Here is a 25,380-nt window from a genome sequence, read left to right as displayed (position 1 = left end):
AAGTGTTGGAAAACTATGTATTTTTCCCTTTTTTTGGACTATATGACTCAGTTCAAAAAGTAAATTAAAAATTGTTAAATAAAAACTCTGTTTCCCCTTTCTGACCCCACACCAGAACACTGAAGAAGGTTGGACAGACAAAATAAACAGGCATAAGCCACCGTTATTTATTTTCTATTTGTCCAAGTCAGTCACCAACAAGAAGGAAGGCTGACTTTAACCCTTTAGTCAGTCATTCAAAAATACTCATTAAGCACTTACTGTGTACCACGGACTATGCTGGAGGTTGGGGACAAACAGTGAGAAAGGCCACAAGTTCTCCACTATCACAGAGATTCAAATACACTGGGGATAAGGAACATTAAATAACCACACCTGGTAACAGCTAATCAGGCAAAGTTCCAAGTGCCGTGACGTGTACCAAAGGGTATCTAATTTGGCCTGGACAGTTGGGAAAGCTGCTTTGAATACAGTAGACACTCCCCTTTCAACTCCTGCATCTACTCTCAACCTGTAGTGTAAGGCCACTTCTTATTTCTACAAGTTCAGAGACAAGGCCAAGGATGAAAGTGAAGTTGCTGGGGGCCAAAGCCCAAATGGGACAACAGCAGCTGCCACAGGATGAAGGAGCCCCTGCTGGATCACAAGAGTTCGAAGTATCAGCGGAGCTGCAGCTAGCAACCCTGGCCTGGGCCAGCCCCACGTCGATTAATAACATAAACTTTGGTTCATTTTGGCTGCAAAGATCTGGCTAACCAGACCCATAAACTCGTGTAAATTTAGCAAAACACATCTCCCAGCAAAGCATGATGGCTTATTCTGTTTTGCTGGTATAAGGAAATAACCTACTGCCAAGACATGGCAAGTAAAGGATGCACTTCACTCCCATAATGAGCTTTTTCCAGTCTAGGGTCTCAATTCTCTTTAACCTGCTACTTATGAACTGAAAACTCAGGTTTCCAAGTCAATGTACTTTCTGAAAATACTGTTAAAAGAAACAGAATTTTAGGCCAGGCGTGGTGGCTCACTCCTGTAATCCCAGCACTTTGGGAGGCCGAGGTGGGCAGATCACAAGGTCAGGAGATCGAGACCAGCCTGGCCAACCTGGTGAAACCCCATCTCTACTAAAAACACAAAAATTAGCCGGGAGTGGTGGCAGGCTTCTGTAATCCCAGCTACTCGGGAGGCTGAGGCAGGAGAATTGCTTGACCCGGAGGCGGAGCTTGCAGCAAGCCAAGATCATGCCACTGCACTCCAGCCTGAGCAACAGAGCGAGACTCCATCTTAAAAAAAAAAAAAAAGAATTTTAAATTCAATTAGAACAGCGAGAATGGTTTAAATGCAAGTTTTAAAGTTGCTTTTGGCCCTTTATTAGTTGGTAAACTGGCAGGGGACCTTCATTATGCTAAATATGTATTATCACAAGGGCCGAACTGTACAATGCATAAGAAAAGGCTAAGTTCATACTAACACTAACACTTCCCCTTGTTTCTCTCTCACATCTGAGCCAGCTCTCCTATGTAAACAGTCATGTCTTGAGTAATGGTTAAAATAAAAATACAGAGGGAGAATACTCACAGTTGTTCTAAAGGGACTGTAAGTTATTAAAGAGATAAAGACACAAAACAAAATGCAACTACCCTCAAGTCATTCTGATACAACTTTCTAAACACTTTAATAAAGAAAGGTCATGGATGTGGTGTAGAATATTACGAGTGTGGAAACATGCTCCATATACTGGTAGGTAAAAAAAAAAAAAAAAAAAAAAAAAAAAACTATGTCAACTATGTTCCTGTGTTTATTATAAAACATACACATGTTACAGCTGGGTGCAGTGGCTCACACCTGTAATCCCAGCACTGTGGGAGGCCGAGGTGGGTGGATCACTTGAGGTCAGGAGTTCAAGACCAGCCCGACCAACATGGTAAACCCCCATCTCTACTAAAATTACAAAAATTAGCCAGCATGGTGGTGTGCGCTTGTAATCCCAGGTACTCGGGAGGCTGAAGCACAAGAATTGCTTGAACCCAGGAGGCAGGGACTGCAGTGGGCTGAGATCATGCCACTGCACTCCAGCCTGGCTGGAAGAATGAGACTCTGTCTCAAAAAAAAAAAAAAAAAAAAAAAAAAAAACTGGCCAGGTATGGTGGCTCATGCTTGTAATCCTAGCACTTTGGGAGGCCAAGGTGGGTGGATTGCCTGAGCTCAGGGGTTCGAGACCAGCCTGGGCAACAAGGTGAAACCCCGTCTCTACTAAAATACAAAAAATTGGCCGGGCGCAGTGGCTTACGCCTGTAATCCCAGCACTTTGGGAGGCCGAGGCAGGTATATCACGAGGTCAGGAGATAGAGGCCATCCTGGCGAACATGGTGAAACCCCATCTGTACTAAAAATACAAAAATTAGCTGGGCGTGGTGGCGGGTGCCTGTAGTCCCAGCTACTTGGGAGGCTGAGGGAGAGAACAGCTTGAACCCGGGAGGCGGAGGTTGCAGTGAGCTGAGGTGGCGCCACTGCACTCCAGCCTGGGTGACAGTGCGAGACACTGTCTCAAAAAATATAAATAAATAAATAAAATACAAAAAATTAGCCAGGCATATTGGCGTATGCCTGTAGTCCCAGCTACTCAGGAGGCTGAGGTAGGAGAATCGCTTGAACCTGGGAGGCGGAGTCTGCAGTGAGCCAAGATTGCGCCACTGCACTCCAGCCTGGGCGACAGAGCGAGACTCTGTCTCAAAAAAAAAAAAAACCAAAAATAACACATATACATGTTACATGTATATCCATGTATCATATCCTCACAAAGGTCTTTTAAAGAAAACAGCTGACTCTGGAAGGCTATTCCAACAATTCTCATGAGATGCATTGTACTTTCCTTCAGTGGTACTTAGAACCCAAACCCAACACATTCAACTGACTTAAAAGCGAACACCCAGAGTAAACAATGCAAGCTGGTCTATTACCTCTGGGAAGTGGTCTGGAACTTGGGAATGTGGCCACCTCCCAGATCCGCCTCCTTTGGAATCACTGAATGGTGGTGGCCTGAATGTCCACCATTGGTCCCCATTTGCTCCGAAGTAGAGGTGGCCAACATGCTTCCCAAAGCAGCCAACTTCCAAACCAACTGATCCCCAGGTCCCTCCTGAATCGCAGTCTCTGAGACCTTCAAGGGATCCTCATGCACTACACGATGTCTTGGGGGAACCATTATCCCTAGATATCAAATCTATTAAATTATTTGAATTCTCTGAAAAGATAAGTCCTTAGATATTAAAGTGTTCAGGGCTCATACCTGTAATCCCAGCACTTTGGGAGGCTGAGGCAGGAGGATCACTTCAGCTCAGGAGTTTGAGGACAGCCTGGGCAACATAGCAAGACCTCATCTCTACTAAAAATCAAAAAAACATTAGCCAGGCATGGTAATGGAGGACTGTAGTCCCAGCTACTCGGGAGGCCAAAGTGGGAAGATCGCTTGAGCCAGGGGGATCAAGGCTCCAGTGAGCTATGATCACACCACTGCATGCCAGCCTGGGGGACAGTGAGACCCTGTCTCAAAAAAATAAAAAATGAAGTGTTCATATGGGGGGGTGGGGGCGGTTAAAGATGAAACCAAGAAGTATGTGACAACCTTAACATAAGAATTTACTTTTTAATTTCTAAAGAAAAATCAAAGGGGGGGGAAGAAATTTAAAAATATGTTTAGATATAAAATGTGCTACGAAGCAACATCAATAGGGTAGTAAAAATGTGCATTATTTTTTTTTAGGCCAATTAACCTGTTTTACAAGCTGCAACTCAGCTGCTGAAAAAAGATATTTAAATAGCCTCAAAGACTAAGCTCCAAATGTCAAACTGACTCTATTACTTTGTAACTAATGGAAAGTCTGACCTGGGAATCTCTACAATTAAGTTCTTAAAGCTTTGAACCTCTACTATTAAACCGAACAAAACTAGAAATTACCACTACTGTACTATTTTCGAAAAGCAATTTCTTAAGAAAGTGGACACAAAAGTGGGGCGAGGAGGTAGGAAAATTAATTTAATTTTGTATCCTACTGAGAATCCTGGTATTAACACTTTATTTCCCCAATAAGTGAGTCCACGTTATAGCTACAGAACCTCAAGGAGTCCCAATTCTACTGGTAAATATTCACTGTTTTAAGTCTTTTGTGTCGACCGAAGGCTGAAGGGGAAAACGCTCTTGAGCAAGTGGGTGGCTTCGTTTCTGACTCACAGGCAGCCCCAGATTTAAAACAAGGAGAGAAAAACAGAAGTCCACCCGTACCATCAGTTATTTTCAAATATCAGCTACTTTTTCACAGTATTTTTTGAGAGATCATTAGTCCAAATCAAAATGTGAGGCAAATTTACATAGCATGATATAGAATGCCTTAAAAGCAGTATAAGACCAAGGCAAAGGGAAGATCCTTATCTTTCAAAATGAAAGGGAGCTTGGCAAGTATTCACACCAAGATGCGATGCCTGAATCCCATTTGTTTTGCTGAAGTCATTTAAAACTCAGGAAGACATCTTCTGCCAAAAATACGGCTGCACCAAAATACTCCATACCCCCTGGAAAGAGCATAAAGCAATGTAGCTGACCTCTCAGCCACAGGCCACGTCTGCCAAAGAAAGAAAAACAAAACCTCCAAACTGATACAAAAGCCAAACATGAGCCTGGTGAGATGGGAGAGGCTGGCTCTACACCAGTGAACACCTCAGCCAGTATTCCCAGGAACACTTTTCAATTGTCATTGGGCAAGAGGGAGACCCACCTTCAACAACTGCATTATGATCTCTGACTGCCAAGGCCAAAAATGAAAAGTATACAGAATAGAGAAAAAAACAACATTCTCAAAGTATATTTAACAACAGAATAAGCAATTTCAATTTCACTGAAAAAGTAAAATGCATCCAGTGACATTATTTTCTAAATTTCTGCTGTTAATGTAAGAAAGATGGTGAAAATTCCTTCAAAATGCTTAGGAGTTCTAACACATCAAATCTGATCATTTTGTTTACATTAGGAAACATCAGACATTGTGGATCTCTTCTTTAAAAAAACAAGAATTTTATTTTACTGCATTTTCACCCTCAAGACATGTCTCGTAAAGTCTGAGGATTAAGCTTAGAAAGAGGAAGATTCAAAGCAACACAATTACAAAATGAACATCACTGGAAATATCACATGGCTTTAAGACTCACAGATCCGTAAAAATGTTAGTGATAAATCTCATCATTTTCAAAGATGGTTCTTATGTGTGGGCTTGATCTTTAAAGGTTATTTGGTTTTCATTATTAGAAACATTTTTCATCTCATTTTGCCCTTCTCAGTGTTAAGCTGTTAGAGCCTGCCACCTAGTGGTGATGTGTTCTGAGACATAATGTTAAGATATAACACAAACCGACCTTTCTGAAGAATGCCAAAGAACACCAACTCAGAGGGGAAGAAGTCATCAAGATCAGCCTTAGAGATAAAGCCAGCCTCCAGCATCTACTGGGCAATTAACTCACTGCAACTTAATAGGTGGAAATGATTTACTTCGGCCATGACTAGAACCCTAAGCATTTTTGACAAGTACAATGTTATCGAGTACCCAACCTAACACAATGCTGGGTTTTTTTAAGAATTCAAAATAAATAATCATTACCCCAATTTTGGAACTTTTGGTTAGATACTGAAACTCAAAGGGTCATTATATAGCCATTATAAATGATAATTACAGACACCTTACAGTAACCCAGAAAAACATTCTCAATATAACCAAACAGAAAGGCAAAGCAAACCGTATGTCCACTATGCCTTAGAATGAATAGACTATGCCTGCATATGGATAAAGAATAAAAAGAAATATATCAGAATGAAAAGACCTGAGAAATGATGGCAGTATCCATTTCATATCTAGCAGAAAGCGTAATACAGAACAGAAGAAATGTTTGTTGAATGAACAAAAGTATGAGCTTTTAAGGTTCTTTCATACTGTTTTGCCATTACCTTTCCAATGAAAAATGCTAGGCGGTCTGAACGTTTCAAAGAGTCTTCAATGTAAACTAGGAATGCAGCAGGACACAGTGGCTCACGCCTGTAATCCCAGCACTTTGGGAGGCCAAGGCAGTCATATCATGTGAGGTCAGGAGTTCGAGACCAACCTGGCCAACATGGCAAAACCTCGTGTCTACTAAAAATACAAAAATTAGCTGGGCATGGTGGCGGGTGCCTGCAATCCCAGCTACTCGGGAGGCTGAGGCAGGAGAATCGCTTGAACCTGGAAGGCAGAGGTTGCAGTGAGCTGAGATCACGCCACTGCACTCCAGCCGGGCGACAGAGCAAGACTCCGTCTCAAAAAACAAACTAGGAATGTTTTAGGATACAGTTCCCCCAAGCAAGTGTCCTTGACCACTTTTGCAGCTGGATCATGTAAGAAAAAAGGGTATGTGTCATCAAAAAACATCTAATAACATCTTAGAAATTCACAGTGTACATTAGCATATCGCAGGACCCAAAGGGTACTACAAGGGAGCAACCCACTTATCTTAATTAACATGATCATCCCCCAAACTGATTTGACCACAAAATCCTTTAATCCGAAGAGCACCTATTAACCTTAGCACACAGGACAGAGGTAAGAGGGGTCAGAGGGGGACATACACCCCAGCCCCAGTTGGCAGGGGTACCACACAAGATACCAGCCTGCAAATTCTAGTACAGAGACAGCAGAATGGAGAAGGAAGGGGAGCAGAACATGGTTTTGGGAAACGCTGCTTTCAAAGATCTACCGGAAGTATTGATTAAATGACTGCTAATACATTTTTTAATGGGTTTCTACTTTTAGTAGTATGTAAGTTTAGCAGCAGCCATGCTCTGAAATAACTACAATAGCCCCAGCCCTCTTTCCAAGTGGTTCATATGAGACTCTTACTAGTCCAGGTTTTCCCATAACATACCATCTTTTGTCATAGTACAGTTTGCCATCTTCTATCCGAGCTTCAAACCTCTGGGCTGGAGATTCCGCGGGTGTCGCAGGCAAGTGCTCAGGAGAGGATGGAGATGCTGGAGGAAACCAATACTTACGTGACTAAGAATGTAACAAACACATGCGAGTCTACCAGTTAACATGCTTTAATTGAAACACTATCAGAATGTGGTAATAATCATCACTGAGCCCTTACAGTGATAATGCATGGGATTTCAGCAAAACTCTTGTATATTCCATCTAAACTTGATCATCAAAGCAACCCTGGAAGTAGGCAAGGCAGATTAGCCTCTCAAATGGAAGAGACACCTGGGTTTCAGGAAGATTAAGGTCAAATGTGCAAATACATAAGGTCACTTAGAGTAGGACTAAAGCCCTGGTGATCAAAGGGCAAGTATTATGAAAATCTCTTAAAAATGCAATCGTTTTCGGCAGGGTGCGGTGGCGCACACCTGTAATTCCAGCATTTTGGGAGGCTGAGGCAGGTGGATCACGAGGTCAACAGATGAGACCATCCTGGCCAACATGGTGAAACCCCATCTCTAGTAAAAATACAAAAGTTAGCTGGGTGTGGTGGCACACGCCTGTTGTCCTAGCTACTTGGGAAGCTGAGACAGGAGAATCACTTGAACCTGGGAGTCGGAGGTTGCACTGAGCCGAGTTCACGCCACTGCACTCCAGCCTGGCGACAGAGCAAGACTCCATAATCCAAAAAAAAAAAAAAGGAATCATTTAAAGAACTACTAAATTTACACTCACACAACTCCCTCACCCCCTCCCCATCATGCCTCAGAAGGTCAGGATGTCTGTGGACTGCAGTGGCCCCCAGGAAGATATTACCTAGAAAAAGAAGACTCTTGTTTTCTTCCACAAGACTCAGTAAGTAGAGGGATGTGTGAGTAATCGAGTAATCGAGTAATCATGGTGCTTTAAACAAAAAAAAGATGTCACCAATTCAGAATTCTAGTTGGCAGCTAGCACTGATGATCTCAAGTGCTGTTCTGGAAGGAACAACTATGAATACTGAGCTGGTTGGTCTCTTCTATGAACTGTGAGTCAGAGCAGCCTTCGAATGCCTTACCAGAGTCAGGCCACAAAAAGCCACGGGAGCAGAACTGCCTAGGACTTGGCTTTAGAAAGCCAGTAATACTTAAAAATCCTTCTGGTTTCATTTTCAAAAATGGATGTGTACTTAAATCTTATGCCTGATGCCTACACAGAAGGAAATCAATCAATCAATCAAATGTCTCTTTTATGATAAATCCTAAGAAAAAAATAAAAACAACAAAGCAGGGGTTATGAAAAAAAAAGAAATCAGGGAGGGGTATAGTTAAGGTCCCCTTCAGTTTTCGTGATGACTACTCTTAGGCAAATGATGAACATTTCATTTTTGAAAATTGCAACAATTTCCTGACAGGTATTCACACGCTTTTCCAACAACATGATAAAAAGGTTGCACAAATGCCAACACATCATGCACTCACCTGGTCTCTTGGGTGACTTAAGCTGTAGGAAGAACAACAACAAAAAATCTTAGAGAAAATCATTTCAGGTGCAACTTCAGGTGTCAAAGGTATCATAATGATTTAACAAGTAACATGTTAACAAACAAAATCAGAAAACCACATAAGCCTGAGTTTTCAAATAAATCAAAAAAGTCAAACCGTACCTTATTTAATGTTCTCAGATCCTCCATGATCTGTTCATCTGTTAACAAATAGTTTAGCTGGGGTATTGAGAGTTAAAGGACTGTATGTGAAAAGTACAGTTTCCAGGCAAAGAGTAATCAACACAATGGTACCAGTATTTTAGAATTTACAAAGTATGATTTTGTTAAATGATGTTTCTACAGTAACAGTTTGCTTCTTAGAAATTTATGATTCTCCTACTAAATGTCATGGTACTTCAATACATAAAAGAATTCACATCCCCCACTGCTAGGATGAGAAGGTGGAATGAGCTTCATTAGGCATCTACAATAACACAGCAAAGGAAACAGTAAAATAAGAATTTCATCATGAATGTATAAAGCGCTTTTGTTCCAAAGATCTAAAGACTTCCACACACACCCACCCAAGGTAAGGCTAATCTTCCCTCAGCAACTTAACTCCTGTTGTGAAGGAGAAGAAACCTGAAGTTATGCCCTTTCCTGATGGTACACAAATGACTAAGCCATTTTGGGCAGAGAGCTATTCACCATCTCCTCGAAAGGAACAGAAACAACGCTCCTCCATCTTTCCTGTTTCCGTTACCATTTTTATGATTAAAGGGCTGCTTTATGTCTGACTGAAATCTCATTTGCTTTAATTTAAAAACAGGTTGCAATCCACTATATTATGGACATAGATAACAGAGGTACATAAAGGTAGATATTACTGCCTTCATTTTACAGTTGGAAGGTGGAAAATTACAGGTGAAAAAATTAAGGCACATCAAGTTTTCAGATGCCCCTGAATCTTGATGTTAGCATTAAAACCAGGCTGAACTTTGCATGCAAAGCACCTTTCCAAATCATGACTCTATACATCTCTCCCACCAAAAGCAGTAGCAAATGAGGACTACCATGATAAAATGAGCAACCCCTGACCCGTGGACAAACATTTAACACACGCTTTCCAGTTAAATATTACTATTTTCTGTAGGACAACGGCCATGTATACCCTAGCAAACGGATAAACATAGGATTCCACAGTCTTAAAAAAGAAAGGCGGTTAAGGCTTGATGTAAATGGATATCTGGAGCAGGTTTCCTCCTCTTGTCTGGGATGGGGACGGGATCATTTGGTCGCCTCCGCAACTTTCTGGTCATGATAGGTTTCACCTCCATAGAATCTGTGGCAAGAATGGAATGGGTAAATCTATCCAACTCCCACTTGAAGTCAGTAAGAATTTCTACAGTATAAGAATATCTGCCCCCCAGCCACCCAATCAGAACTGTTTTACTGGGGGTATTTGTTCTACACATGGTCATAGCCAGACACCCCATTAGATTTTAGAAAGCATTTATACTTCTAAGATTCAGACCAGCTGCCCTAAGTGCACACCCCTCTCAGAAATGCAGCCCTACCGTCAAGCATTACAGCCACTGTGGGCATCTCTCCAGCACCCTCAAAACCTAGGGGATATTCCTCCTCTCCCTCAAATTAAGAAGCCCAGAGTCACAGGCTCTCGGGATAGGAAGGAACCTGAAGGTCATCTCAGCTGACTAATTTCTGCAGTTCCCACAGAGGGTGGGTGTGCTGAAGCCCATTGGTATGAAAGGCTCTTTTAGAGGCCACTGGCCTCAGTGCCAACATTTTTATACGAAGTTTTCATTTACAGACTCGGACTTTTTTTCTCTATAACCTTTTGTAGCTACTTGACTATCAAGATGACACAATGAGCGCTCACAATAAAAGCCTCTTTCCCTTCTTCTTCACTCCTCTCTGTGGTCTCACACTGCTGCTGACTCCCCACGCCTTCAAATAGCTCCTCCCAAGAGGTGGCGCACAAGGAGGTGAACCTGCCTCCTCGGGGATCGCTTGTCTGCTCCCTGGATACTGATCATCTTTGGGGTCCAGTCAGTTCCTTTCGGACTGTATCCCAACCAATCTGCAATCACCAATTCCAGCTCCACACATCCCTCTGAATGGCAATAGATACCTGACACCACACATTCTCCATGCCCCACAAAAACTCAGTTCTCCTCGTTTCCTCTCCCAAGGTTGCTTCTTTTCCTGTGTCTCAGGGGCATCCAATCTACCCCTCCTTCCATGCGAGAACAAATCTGCATCTGTGACTTGTCTTCCTTCATCCAGGCATGAGGTTCACCAACTAATGTTGGTCCTGCCTCCACTCCATCCCTTCATCCTTTCACTGGCTACCTCCACAGCCTTCAGTGGTCTTTCCCATGTCCCATCCATCCTCCCCTCCCTCAAAGTGATCTTCCTGAGACACAAATCAGATCGTTTTGCGTATCACTCTTGTTACTAAATATTTCTTATTTTTTCAAGACAGGGCCTCACTCTCTCACCCAGGCTGGAGTGCAGTGGCACAATCTTCATTCACTGCAACCTCTGCCTCCCCGGTTCAAACGAGTCTCATGCCTCAGCCTCCCAAGTAGCTGGGACTACAGCATGCGCCACCACACCCGGCTAATTTTTTGTATTTTTAGTAGAATCGGGGTTTCACCATATTGACCAGGCTGGTCTCAAACTCCTGACCTCAAGTGATCCGCCATCCTCAGCCTCTCAAAGTGCTAGGATTACAGGCGTGAGTCACCACACCCGGCCATCTTCTTACTAAATATTTCAATGGCTCACCACTCTCCACAGGATATAAGCCAGGCCTCATTTCTGGTCTTCCTCCCTTCTTCTTCATTCACGCTTACACCGTGTGCAAGCCTTTAGCTATCCTGTTACCCAAGGGCACCAGACTTTACGCCTTCAAGCCTTTGCATGGCTCTCCTCTGTCTAGCTTCCTCTTTTCTGCCCAGCAAACTCCTACATAATACCCCTTGAAAGTTAGTTCAATACCCTCTCCCTTCTGTAACAGCTTTCAAAGGCAGAAACTCATTCCATCTTCCAAGTAACCAGAGCATCTATACAAACCTCAAGTAGACCAAGTGCCATGGTGTACAGGTCATTACCTACCCCTTTGGATGTCTGAATTCCACCCCAACACCTAGCAATAGTCTGGCACAGTAGGGGTGCATAATGTTTTGTGCAGAACGGGTAGATGAGGTCAAGTCTGATCATGGGAGGAAGTTAATTTGTGATTATGCACACAATCAGCAGAACAGGCAGGGCAGCTTCAGGGAATTCTACCAAGCAGTGTGCAGGATCTTAGAGCATGTCATACATGTGCCACAGAAAATTAAAAAAAAAAAAAAGGCTTCTGCATGTTGCTCTGAAGAGAAATGGGCAGTATTAAATATTTTTTTCCTATGAATGGAATAGAGGTAAAATAAGAACCAAAGACCTAATTAATGAATATTTATAAAAGTGTACTTGGAAGTATAAACACACACACACACACACCAGAAACAAGTGGTGAAGGCTTCTCCCTAAAAGAAATCTCCTATCCTATGCTGAGGTGCCACCCTTCTCCAGTTAGTTACTGGCCAGTGACACAGCACCACAGTTAAGAACTGGAGTGTCACACAAACGTGCGTTTGAATCCCTGCAACGGCTGTGTGACCTAACACAGGTTTGTAAGTGCTGTATGTCTCACGTGTCCTCATCTAGAGAATAGAAGTATCAATAATGCCTCCCCCACAGTGCGCCGTGAGGGTTACATGTGATGATATGTGTGAAATCTTAGCACAGTGCCTGGTGTAACGGGAGTTCTATCAATGCTAGTTTTTATTATTATATTTTCAGGCAGGAAAAAACTATACAAAGATCCTTTTTAAAACTCAAGGCACAAAGAGCTGAAAAAAAGAAGTTACATAGTCGAAAGCAGCTGATGTCAACTGTGAGGCTGTGCAACACTGACACCTAATTTGGAAAATAAAGTATAAAGGGAGCTCACCCAACCCAAGAGAGCACCAAAGGAAAAGCACATAGCCCATGAACATTATGGAATGTTCTGTCTGCCAAAGAGAGTGGCTGAGTGTGCTCTGCTCCACAGGCTGCCAAGACCGGGGAGTGGGGAGGGTGGACAATGCATGATGGATTTAAGCCAAGTAAAGGCCAATCACGGCCACTGAACTCTGAAAATCATAACTGTATCACTTACAAACCAAAAAATATAATCAAATTCTTATGAAATGGTAAAAAAAAAAAAAAATCTATTTTATTAGCCTGGTCACAGCAACAATCTGGTTAATTTTATCCAAAAGACTGCTTTGCAGAAGGAAGAGACTCTGGAGAAGCCCCTAAAACTTATCAGCATGTCTCCATCTCCATCTAGGAAAGAGGAGACAGAAGGGAGCAGTCCTGGCCAATAGCCCAGGTGGAAAACATGATTTGAGGACATGATCAACATGTATCACAGCCCCAACAGACACAGTAAGATTATCCACTTAAGTCACCTTGCTTCAACGCCAGGTTGGTCTAGTTGGCTTTTACGGTGGATTTTTCATAGAAGGATGGAGTCTGACAACCCAGGTCTGAGTGCACCTGGAAGTTCTATTTCTCACTGTAAGCAACGAGCTGGTATCCTGAGTTTTACCATCAATCTCCTATGACTGGGACTCTAAGAGTCCCAAGACGCTCAATCTGGCTACACTGACAAAAATCAAACTTCCAGAACTGAAGCTCAGACCCTGGAGTGTGACAACCCCAGAGAAGACATCTGAGCAGGGATTCAGTCAGTCTTCCTCTCCGACATCATGCACCAACCATAAAAAAACTCGAACTGGCTGAAATTAGAAACCCTCTCTGATCCAGAGGTCTCCTCATAGGTTTGCTTCAGTGGAGATACTATTTTATCATTAAACATCAAGCACTTAAAGCAGACTTGGGAGAGTGTTATGTGAGAAAAAACATCAAACAAGCAACAAGACTAGGCATATAACTCCTCTCCAAACCACCCTGCAATATGACTTTTAATAGTGCAAATCCTCCTGTTCTACTCACTAGGAAACCTGAAGGATACAGGAACCCCCTCACCCCTCACCACAGGGAGCACAGATTCCAACATCTAAAAAATGGGAGCTCAGGTTGAAGCAATGCTAGGTGGTAGAGTCATTACAGCACAGTCCCTCTGGAGAGATATTCTTGATAAATTAATTACCTGCAATTTACATACAATTACCAGTTTACTGGCTGGCCTTTTGCTGTGCACTTCTCTAGGCCTATTCATTCATTTCCAACAGCATACCTGCCTATAGTGTACAACGGCAGGAAAAGCTTCAATGCAACATACTTTAACTATTAAAACAAGCTCATATTTATCTATTGGGAAAAATATTAATTGCAGTGATTCAAAGGGTCATCCTTAAAAAATAGGATATAAGGCTGGGTGCAATGGCTGACGCCTGTAATGCCAGCACTTTGGGGGGGCCAAGGAGGGTGGATTGTTTGGGCCCAGGAGTTCAAGACCAGCCTGGGCAACAGAGCAAAACCCCATCTCTACAGAAAAATACAAAAAACTAGCTGGGCTAGGTGGCAGGTGCCTGTAGTCCCAGCTACTTGGGAGGCTGAGGTGGATCATTTGAGCACAGGAGGCAGAGGTTGCAGTGAGCTGAGATCGTGCCACTGCACTCCAACCTGGGTGGCAGAGCAAGACCCCGTCTCAAAAAATTAAATGTACTTTAAATTTAAAAAGGAAATTTTCTTTAAAAGGAAATGGGATATAACTGGCAGAAAGAAAATCCACTGCAGAGTAAACATTATAGCAGATTGGCAATTACCTCCAAACCAGGGCAGGGACCCATAGGCTAGACTAGCAGCCCAGAGCAATCCTAGCAGACATCATGCCCTTCTCTAGCAGGACGGAGGGCGCCATCAATGTTGACACAAATTAATGCTGCGGTGGTAACAGAAGAGCGCCTAAGGTTTGTGGGGGTGGGGAATAAGAATGAATGTTAGGGCTGGGCACGGTGGTGCATGTCTGTAATCCCAGCACTTTGGGAGGCTGAGGCGGGCAGATCACCTGAGGTCAGGAGTTCGAGACCAGCCTGGCCAACAAGGTGAAACCCCGTCTCTACTAAAAAGTACAAAAATTAGTCAGGCATGGTGGCACGCACCTGTAGTCCCAGCTACTCGGGAGGCTGAGGCAGGAGAATCGCTTGAACCCAGGAGGCAGAGGGTGCAGTGAGCCGAGACCGTGGCACTGCACTTCAGCCTGGGTGACAGAGCTAGACTACGTCTCAAAATCAATCAATCAATCAATCCACAAGAATTAATGTTAGGTCTTTGGAGGCCAAATCAGAGTAGGAATAAAGGGACCAATCTCTTTAAAGCCAAAGTTGGCCATTATGAAGGGAGAGCAATAAACAGCTAGCCAGTCGAGCCTTCCTCTCTGCACCCTCAAGCACATTAAAAGACCTGATTCTGGCCGGGCGTGGTGGCTCACACCTGTAATCCCAGCACTTTGGGAGGCTGAGGAGGGCGGATCACGAGGTCAGGAGATCGAGACCATCCTGGCTAACACAGTGAAACCCCGTCACTACTAAAAATACAAAAACATTAGCTGGGCGTGGTGGTGGGTGCCTGTAGTCCCAGCTACTCAGGAGGTTGAGGCAGGAGAATGGCGTGAACCCGGGAGGCGGAGCTTGCAGTGAACCGAGATCGCGCCACTGCACTCCAGCCTGGGGGACAAAGCGAGACTCCATCTTAAAAAAAAAAAAAAAAAACCCTGATTCCACAATGCCAGCACCAGGAAAGAACATCTTGAGGAAAGGCCCACTCTGCCCAAAATCCAGGTCACCTCTTCCATTCTCCCTCTCCAGATATTTGTGTGGGGCCTCTTCCTCTTGTCTTGACACCCAAGTAGCTACTCATTAGCATCTATTGCATACGCGTGAAACTTACTGCTCCTATAGTAGTACAACCACATATATCTTAGGGTTTTAAAATGAGTAAAAAAGCCAGATGTAGTAGCTCACTCCTGTAATCCCAGCACTTTGGGAGACCAAGGCAGGCAGACTGCTTGAGCCTCGGAATTCAAGACCAGCTACGCAACATGGCAAAACCCTATCTCTACAAAAAATACAAAAATGAGCCAGGTAAGGTGGCACATGCCTGTAGTCCCAGCTACTCAGGAGGCTGAGGTGGGAGAATCACCTGAGCCTGGGAAGTCGAGCTGCAGTGAGCCGCGATGGCACCATTGCACTCCACCCTTGGCAACTGGAGTGAGACCCTGTCTTTAAATAAATCAATGAGTCAAAAACGAGCCTGTCAAATTGTTACCTTTATTTAGGGGCCCTCCATCTCAACACATTACCTTGGGGAAGTCAAGGAAGCTGTGTCAGCTTTCTAACTACCAGAAAATAGCCTCCTAGAAGACACAGTCTTTATCCATTAGCCTGATTTTGTGAGTCACTTAGTGCCACCACATGTATCTATGGTATCTGCAGAGAGTCAGTAGTAGTGGTGGTGAAGAGACTATGCTTGGAGTGAGACACACACTGGCTGAACCACTATCTATCTCACTGAGGGACTGTGAGCAAATGGCTCCACTTCTCTGAGCCACCTCTGCCATTTATAAAATCAGAAGCTATACCCTCAGGGTCAAAGGGAGCTGCAGGAACTCAGTGAGGTTAAAACTTCCCAATCCCTGAGTGTTCACTGTAAACCAGCTACTTTGTGAAGCAACTTATAGGCATTATCTCATCTCACGTCACATCTACCCTCTGCAGTAGGTTCTATCATCCCCTTGCCAAATGAGAAAACCCTACCTCAGATTTAAATCTGTGACAGTGCCAGGATTCAGCCCTGGACCATCAGCCTGCAAAGTTAGCTCTAATATATTTATGTAATGCTTGGCTCAGTGTAAGTGCTTGGGAAACAGACTTCTATTTTGACATTGTAATGACTTGTGGTATCAGCTATCAACCAGCAGGATCAGCGACCCCTGGGGAAGGTGGTTAGAAATGCAGGATCTCGGCCGGGGCACGGTGGCTCACACCTACAATCCCAGCACTTTGGGAGGCTGAGGCAGGCAGATCACCTGAGGTCAGGAGTTCAAGACCAGCCTGGCAAACATGATGAAACCCTGTCTCTACTAAAAATACAAAAATTAGCCAGGCGTGGTGGTGCATGCCTGTAATCCCACCTACTTGGGAGGCTGAGGCAGGAGAATCACTTGAACATGGGAGGCGGAGGTTGCAGTGAGCTGAGACTGCGCCACTGCATTCCAGCCTGGGCAACAGAGCAAGACTTGGTCTCAAAAAAAAATTAAATTTAAAAAAAAAAAGAAAGAAAGAAATGCAGGATCTCAGCCTCCACTCCAAAGCCCCTGAAACAGAATCTGCATTTTATCAAGACCCCACTGACCTAACACATTGAAGTTGGGATGCACTGACCTATAATTCTTCCTAGCTTCTCTATGTACAGTTACTCATTTCTACCTGAACAACCCAGTTTTCCTAAGTTTTCCACAAGAGGTTTGGGCGGTGAACAGTACATCCTGCCAATTCCTATGGAGGTTTATAAACGCTTTAAGTCATGGTGGGAAAGAGCAGGTCGCCAAATACACCCGTTTCCAGTGGGTTATTTAGACTAAGCTTCTCATCAGCGTCTTATCCTACTTTGCTTTTCAAGAGACGTTCATGTTGAACCAAAAAAGGAGACTTTAAAAAGTATATTTCAGGGCAGAGCTGGGCAACAATGATATTGGGCATCAATCCACAAAGATGAACTAAGTCACTCAATTAGAGGAATGAAATCAAGCCTTTAATCCAACACTATAGCAGCGCCATCTGTGGAAATGCTAATTACCCTTCTAGCTCCAGCACCTTGTCTTCCAACACTCCATCATTACCTTGGCAGTGCTTTCCATACCAAGGGTACCAAAGGTGCCCTGAGGAAGGACATCCATATCTTTAATGCCCATGGCTAGCTTTAAACACTTCTGTAATCTATTTTATTGCGTTACAAATGATTTCCCTACATTTATTTGTCTTTTCTACCCTGGGAGGCTCAGCCTCAAGTCACTGAGGATGCCTCCTGTCCCAGTTAAGATTCTGGCTGTAAAACTGCCTGGCCAAACAATGTCTATCGCTTGTCAATAATTAGGACGCCAAATCACAGGTAAGGTGATGATACCCGTTCCCCACAGATGGAAAGGGAGCAGCTGTAAACGGATAATATTTCCCACTAGCCTAATGAAGGCTCCCAAACATCTGGTGGCTCTAGCAGAGAACAATGAGGCATCAATGCCAGTCACAGCCACTGTCAGAGAAAATGGTGTGCAGGTCCAAAAGCCGACAGGCAGACTGGTACCAAGTAAGGTACCACGGTGCCACTGGTCTCATTAAATAAGCACTTCCACAAGAACAAGACTATACTGCCTGAAGCTGCTGTTAGCTGCTGTTTTGGCATCCATTCTCACAAAAAAACATTTCTGAGCTGCTTTCAGAGGCCTTCAAGGAGCTCATTTCTTTTGCCAACTCTTTCTATGAGGAAGCTAACAGAAGACAGATTTTTCAAAAGTCAGACCCCACCTTAGGCACAACCACATTCTCTTAAGTGTATCATGAGGATTGGAGCCAGAAGTCTGTGTCAGTCAGAAGGCCAAGCTGGTTCACAGCACCAGGAATATATAGAGGGGAACAAAGATCTTAACTGGCTACTTTTAATTTCAAAGTCAGCCCTGAGAACGTCCACAAAAACACTGCATGCATTTCCTACAGAACCCTGCTAAAATCAGACACACCAGAGCCCCAGCACTTTCCGAATTGTAAGAGTTAAATTTGGGGATGTACAGAAAGGCATGCCACCTCCATATCCAAGTGACAAACTCACCACTGACTTGCCTTGCAGTATTTGCTAAGTTCCAAAATAGCTAGTTCAAGCCAATTCCCTGTATCCTTCTAGGAATCATCAGTCTACATATGGCAACAGAAGAGTTGGCCCATATTGTTTCTCCCTGAAACCTGCCTACAACCTGCTGAGTTCCCATATGTGGATTACTAAACTCTAGGTTAGAAAGGGATTGGCTCTGAGTCTCATGTAACTTTCCTACCTTTATGGGAAACTAGTTCAGTTTGGCTATCCTGTTGGAATCATACCAAATCTTTCTGAAATGTTCAGTAACACCTGGCAGGAGAGATCTAATAGCATAAAGGATATAGCCAAAAGCCTTTGTTCTCACATCTAGGTCAAAGGGAGACAATACCTTTTCTGTAATTAAGGCAGACTGGAAAAAAACAAAGCAGAGGGATTCCCATCACCACAGAGGGACTTGCGTAAGCAATTTGGGAACATAACCAAGATACAAATGGCAGCAGACCCAGGAATTAAGTAGAGTCTAAGCCAGAGCTTGCAATTACTATTAAAGGTCTAGCAACTATTGAACATCTGTTACGCACAGGACACTGTACTAGGCACTCATATGTCTAACCACAATCCTGTGAGAGGGTATGATCAGCCCCATTTCATAGAGGAGAAAAGAGAAGTTAAGCAGCTTGACTAAGGTCACACAGCCAATAGAAGGTGGAGGAGGAACTCTGATCTATGAGGTCAAAACCCACTCTCCACCTTGCTCTGCTCTTGAAATGTAAGACAAAAGTAACTGGAACAGCCCTTCACACCCCCCCGCTCAGGGCCCCCAAGATCCCACCCCATAGGGCTTTCCTACCTCCAGTCAGTTCCATTGTCAGCTTTTCATTTTCAATCATTTTCTTCTTTTCTTCTAGCTCAGCAATCAGGTTCTCTTTCAGCTCAACCTTCTTGTCTTCAAATTCTTTCACTGCTGCCTTCTTTTCTTTAATGTAATTTCGTTCCACTTGTTCAGTCTGAGCAAAAGAGAAACACGGGCTGGGAGTACACAGCCCTGGGAGCCAGGGCTCCAACTCAAAGTCTAGCCCTGTCCTCAACCGCAAAGTGTGTGAGAGTTTCCCCCTCACACACACTTGCAGTAACAGCGTGTCTGAGAGCAAGCTTTCCAGCGAGGGTATAAAATCAGACCCACGTGACTTTTGCTTATTTTTGAGTATACCTCACTTGCTACTCAGATATTTTTTCGCTTCCACATCCTATATTTTATACTAAAACACATTTCTCAAAGGTAGTAAATAATCGCTCATAAAGTTACAGCTTCAAAGGGAAATAGATTCTAGATAAATTGTGTATATTCAAAAAGTTACTATTATTTTTGATACAGCAAGACAAAAGAATGGATCATCATTTAGTAAGTGCCTGAACCCCAAAGTACACATATATTGATATTATACTAAGACAAAAATTGTATATGCCTCCGCTTTTCAAATCTCGCCATTGTGGTGAGTGACATCGGGGCCTATGGTGGGCTAAGGATGTGAGTACCTCACTTGAGTGTACCTTCAGGCTGATCACGTGATCCTTCTGGCTGACTATGGGCACCACACTGATTTAAGGAAACTGGGTTCCAATAATGTGGCTCTGAAAAACCATGACTTTCTCAAAAAGTAACCCCCACACACATGCTAGCCACTCTGGGAGCAGTACATCATTCAAGATTCAGGCCCTCATCTCTGTATCACAGCACAGAGTCTGACACAGAACCAGCACTCAGGTGTCCATGGAATGAAAGGAAAAATTAGAAATCTGTCTTTTTTTACTGGCCCAGAGAGTTGCAGCTGTAAAACAGAACTGCTGAGCCAATTCAGAGATTGAACTGCTTCAAGGACCAATATCAAACTATAGGCTGTTATAACTCAGAGACTTCCAAACAGCTCTAACACGGGATAGAAGTCAATAAGCAGTTAGGGGTGAGTATTCCTTATTCCCCTGTGATAAGCAGAGGCTGCGCAACAACAAATGACCAGACAGGATGTCTGAGCTGAGACCAAATGTCCTTAAGTCAAACAGAACAGTGGTGAAGGCTTCCAAACTATCTACTTGGTGATAGAAGGAAAAGCCATCAGATCAGGACTGCAAGATTCCAGTCTCAGACAGGGCCTGCAAACCCAGAAGATCCGTGGTACTTACTTCCAGCTGGAGGAAGAGTTCTGCAAGAGATAAAAAGTGCAATTAGATTTGCTAGGCTGTGCCACCTTTCTAGACAGTGATGTTAGCATTCATTTAGAAGCAGTAATTGCTTTCTGAAAGCATGTTACAAAGCAAATGTTTTCATCAGTGAAATGTTGATATACACGAAGGGAAAGGACATGACAAGTACTCAAGTCTAGTTAAAATGTGACCCTGCCAGCCTGCCAACATGGCAAAACCCCATCTCTACTAAAAATATAAAAATTAGCCAGGCATGGTGGCAGGCGCCTGTAATCCCAACTACTCGAGAGGCTGAGGCAGGTAGGAGACTCACTTGAACCTGAGCGGCAGAGGTTGCAGTAAGCCGAGATTGTGCCACTGTACTACAGCCTGGGTGACAGAGCGAAACCTGGTCTTAAAAAAAAAAAAAAAAAATGTGGCCCTGAACATATCAGCTGTGGCAGTTCTGCCTGAGGGCAAAAAACGTGCAGCAGGAACCAAACTCCCCTGGCAAAATAAACTTATCCCATCTTTCACTCAGTCCACCCGCCAACAGTCTCCACAGTGGCAGGATGGGTCAAGAAGAAATAATGCAATTACTCCAGAAACAGAGTGGATGTGATGTTTTAAAGCAGTGGTCTCCAACCTTTTTGGCACCAGGGACCAGTTTGGTGGAAGACAATTCTCCCACGGGCTGGGGCAGGGTAGGGGGGCAGGCGGCAGGTGGGGGAAAGCAGCCCAGTGGTCCGCAGCCTGAAGGATGGAGACCCCTGGTTTTCTGGGGGGTTCTGGTTTTTTTGAGAGAGTCTGGCTCTGTCACCCAAACTGGAGTGCAGTGGCATGATCTCGACTCACAGCAACTTCCACCTCCTGGGTTCAAGCAATTCTACTGCCTCAGCCTCCCAAGTAGCTAGGATTAAAGGCGCAAACCACCACACCTGGCTGATTTTTGTATTTTTAGTAGAGACGGGGTTTCACCATGTTGGCCAGGCTGGTCTTGAAATTTTGACCTCAGGTGATCCACCAGCCTCAGCCTCCCAGAGTGCTGGGATTACAGGCGTGAGCCACTGCCTACGGCCAGGACCTCCTTTTTAAAGCACTATATGAAGGGATATATGTGGTAAGGAAGGACCTTCACAGATAATCCATAGGACAGAGGCTCCAGGGACACCTGGGGCTTCACTGTCAGGCCACCAAGCTCTGCTCACGCTGTCTGTCCCTGCAATGCCCTCTGACCTCCTATTCACATTCCCAAGTTCCTGACTGAATGCAGCCCCCTCCTGAGGCCTTTCCTGCTGACTCTTCACACATCATGCCCTTCAGATGCCTTAAAGCACCCATCTAACAGCACTCAACAACTTAGCACCTACCATGTGCCGGATGATTAGTAACTGTTACCTAGCAGCTCCCCTCACCACTAGATTTACAATAGAGCACAAACCTGTCTACAAACCCGCAACTTGAAGCAAAATTGCTCCATGGCTTCTACTCTTTCCTGGGTGACAGGGGGCTGTGCATACAGTCCACAAAGATTCTCCAGGGTGTGCTATTCTCAGTCTACCAGGGGCCCCTTTGCAAACCTGGCAAATGCTATGGACCCCTTCCCCAGAACAAAGCACATATACAAACTCCACAGAATTCTGACAGTTCTAGGAACCCCAGATTAAAAGCCCAGATGTTAACAGTTGTTGACAGAGAAAATTAACTGAGGAAAGGGACAAGCCACTCATTATTTTTTAGCCCCCAGAAGTCCTACCCACTTTGGCACTGGGAATTGCTGGGCATAGGAACCCAGGTACACCCAACCCAATGTGATCATTCCTATAACAGCTTCAGATCTGTACCATGCACAAGTGGGCCAGACAGCTGAAGTCCTGTGCCATTCCGAGAAATCATGCCTTGCACCAAGTCAAAATGACAATTAGCACTTAGAGGTGGCAGTTGTTTCAGTTAAAGCAGCCAGACACCACTAAAGCAGGTGGATCATCTCTGCAAAGAATGTGCTTTTTAAAGCTCAAGTCGTGACTGATTTAGGAGCTCTTCTGCATTTTTACCTAGGAGAGAGAAATGTGAAAGAACACATGAGGGCCGGGCACGTTGACTCACACCTGTAACCCCAGCACTTTGGGAGGCCAAGGCGAGCCGGGCAGATCACCTGAGGTCAGGAGTTTGAGAGCAGCCTGGCCAACATGGTGAAAACCTATCTCTACTAAAAATACAAAATTAGCCAGGTGTGGTGGCAGGCGCCTGTAATTCCAGCTACTCAGGAGGCTGAGGCATGAGAATCGCTTGAACCCAGGAGGTGGAGGTTGCAGTGAGCTGAGATAGCACCACCACACTCCAGCCTGGGCGACAGAGTGAGACTCTGTCTCAAAAAAAAAAAGAACACATGAGGACATGATTGAGAGTCTGAGCAGAATGAAGAAAAACAACTCAATACTCACTCTGCTGTTCTAACTTCAGAAATATGACTCACATCCATTTTCTTTCCTTACTTCCATCTTATGCCAGTTCCATGAGGTATTAATATTCCCCTCTACAGATGGAGAAATTGAGGTTTCAAGAGCAAATAGTCTGCTTAAAGGATCAGATCTAAAGTGAGGAGGCAGGACCTCCTTCCACAAATGCCACCTCCTTTATCTGCTAAAAGGGAAGTCCAGGAAGAGCAACCGGTTGAGGATTTTCAAGACATCTCAAGGAGGTGCTTCAGGAACTCAGAGTAGAAAGGGGGTAACAGCAGGGAGAGGTAGAAGGTGGAAAGGCAGACAGCTAATAGCTGGGGCTCCACTTTCTCAGCGCCCACCCACACTTCAACCCCTTTTCTCTCTGTTGGTGTGCACTGGGCAGCTTCTCACTGAGGAGACACAGTGAAGCGTTGGAGAGTCACTGGCCCAGAATGAAAGATGACAGCAGCATGAGGAGTGGCACCCAACCCTCATTTTAAAACCCATCATTACTTCTACCATCACAGGAACAAGGACTCTGCTGGCACCCAAACTGCTGGCTGATGATGAGCATTAAAAATTCAACACATACACGCGATTTCCTGTAACCTCAGGAATCCATGTTTACACACTTTAAACAGTTGTCACATCTTACTTTCTGCATGGCTCTTTAACTCGGTGTTCCTTAACTTTACACGTTATACATGTGGTATCTTTTGTCAATGAAACACCAAGTGTCCTAAAGTCAAAGCAATGTGTTACATGACTTTATATTGCTCGCAGTGCTTAGATGTAGCAGGTGCTCAATTCATTTTTGTTGAATGAATACATTTACTGTATACAACTAATCAAGTGTGCGTTTTCTCTAAATTCTTATAAAAACAATACTTGGGGAAAATAACAAGAAGACCCTCCCCAATCCTAGCACAAAATACCAAAAAAAAAAAACTTAAAATGGGACAAAAACAACCTACAATCCTTTTCCTCATCCGCACTTCTGACTGTACATCAGGCCAGCCATGCAGAAATGAGCAAGAGGGTGCAAGACTACTCTTGGGGTACCAGGGAGAACAACCTAACTGCAAGGAGCCTCCTCAGACACCCTCCACTTCTGGGCCATTCCTTAGCAACAGAAGCAGAAGATGAAACCACTTTCCATAACTGCAGCCTGGAAGTCTCTTTTCTGAAAACTCTCCCTGACAGAGTATCTGGGACATGTTTTGGAGAATAGCTCTTAGGGCTGCATTACACCGACGATCGGCAAATGGTCAAACACTGAAAGATGATTCGTTGCCATTTAAAGGAGCCTTACCTGCATTCCGTATCCTCTCTTTGTACTGCTGATCTAGTTTTTTCATTCTCTTCTGATATTCCTGTAATGTACCTGATTTTGAACATTTGAAAAATAAAATTATTGTGAATATAAATCTGCTCTACATTTTGCTTCCTAAAATTATTATCTAGCATCAACACTGACTGTTTCAGTAACACCAAAGGAAGACACACCTCAGCAAAGTTAACTCTGGTTCTTAACCAAGGCACACAGCAGAAACCACTAGGGGCCCATTCAAAGTCTACCCAACCCAGTGGATCAAGGGTCTGTAGTGAGTGAGGGGGAGTGGAAAATTGCCAACATCTCCACACTATTCTGATCAGTTGCTGCAACAGTCTGAATCAACGGGCCTTCCTTTACTGGAAAAGGTTCATTCTCCTTCAGTAAGGTCTAGGTCAACGCTCTCCAGTAGAACCTTCTGCAATGGTGTGTTTTATATTTGTAATGTCCAACATGGCAGGCACTAACCATTTGTGGCTATTTTAGCACTTGAAATGTAGCTAGTGGAACCGAAGAACTAAATTATTAATTAAATTTAAACAGCCACATGTGGCTAGTGACAGCATTAAACAATTCAGGTATAGATTCTAACCAAATCGCTATTCATTTCATTGCTCTTCCCACAAAACAGTTAATTATGAGGGGCCCATCTTGTGGGGGGAAATGTTTCCTGATTATAATGCCTGACCATGGGCTAGTCCAAGGGTGTGGATCACTCACCAGCAATAAAAGCACATAGTAGAAACAGCAGTATCAGGCCGGGTATGGTAGCTCATGCCTGTGATCCCAGCACTTTGGGAGGCTGAGGTGGGCGGATCACCTGAGTTCAGGAGTTCAAGACCAGCCTGGCCAATGTGGTGAAACCCCGTTTCTATTAAAAATACAAAAATTAGCCAGGCCTGGTGGCAGGCGTCTGTAATCCCAGCTACTCGGGAGGCTGACGCAGAAGAATCGCTTGAACCCAGGAGGTGAAGGTTGCAGTGAGCTGAGATCGCGCCACTGCCCTCCACCTGGGTGACAAAAGCGGAACTCAGCCTCGAAAAAAAAAAAAAAGAAAAGCAAAAACAGTTTCAC

At 44.1% G+C, this 25,380-nt stretch overlaps 1 protein-coding gene across 1 annotated transcript in view; it reads right to left on the bottom strand.

Annotated features, from left to right (window-relative positions):
- Positions 1-25,380, bottom strand: part of SUDS3 (SDS3 homolog, SIN3A corepressor complex component) — a 44,526-nt gene that overhangs the window by 7,256 nt on the left and 11,890 nt on the right. Inside the window, exons 5-11 of the mRNA XM_063785066.1 lie at positions 24,286-24,357; positions 20,530-20,549; positions 19,199-19,355; positions 9,707-9,802; positions 8,641-8,702; positions 8,456-8,477; positions 6,943-7,048 (exon numbers count right to left, since the gene is read on the bottom strand). Coding sequence (XP_063641136.1) covers positions 6,943-7,048; positions 8,456-8,477; positions 8,641-8,702; positions 9,707-9,802; positions 19,199-19,355; positions 20,530-20,549; positions 24,286-24,357 — 535 coding nt within the window. The remainder of the gene's footprint in view (positions 1-6,942; positions 7,049-8,455; positions 8,478-8,640; positions 8,703-9,706; positions 9,803-19,198; positions 19,356-20,529; positions 20,550-24,285; positions 24,358-25,380) is intronic.

Source organism: Pan troglodytes, chromosome 10 (genome assembly GCF_028858775.2).
Source record: "Pan troglodytes isolate AG18354 chromosome 10, NHGRI_mPanTro3-v2.0_pri, whole genome shotgun sequence".
Lineage (NCBI taxonomy): Eukaryota > Metazoa > Chordata > Mammalia > Primates > Hominidae > Pan > Pan troglodytes.
This window is presented reverse-complemented; position numbering and strand designations above follow the sequence as displayed.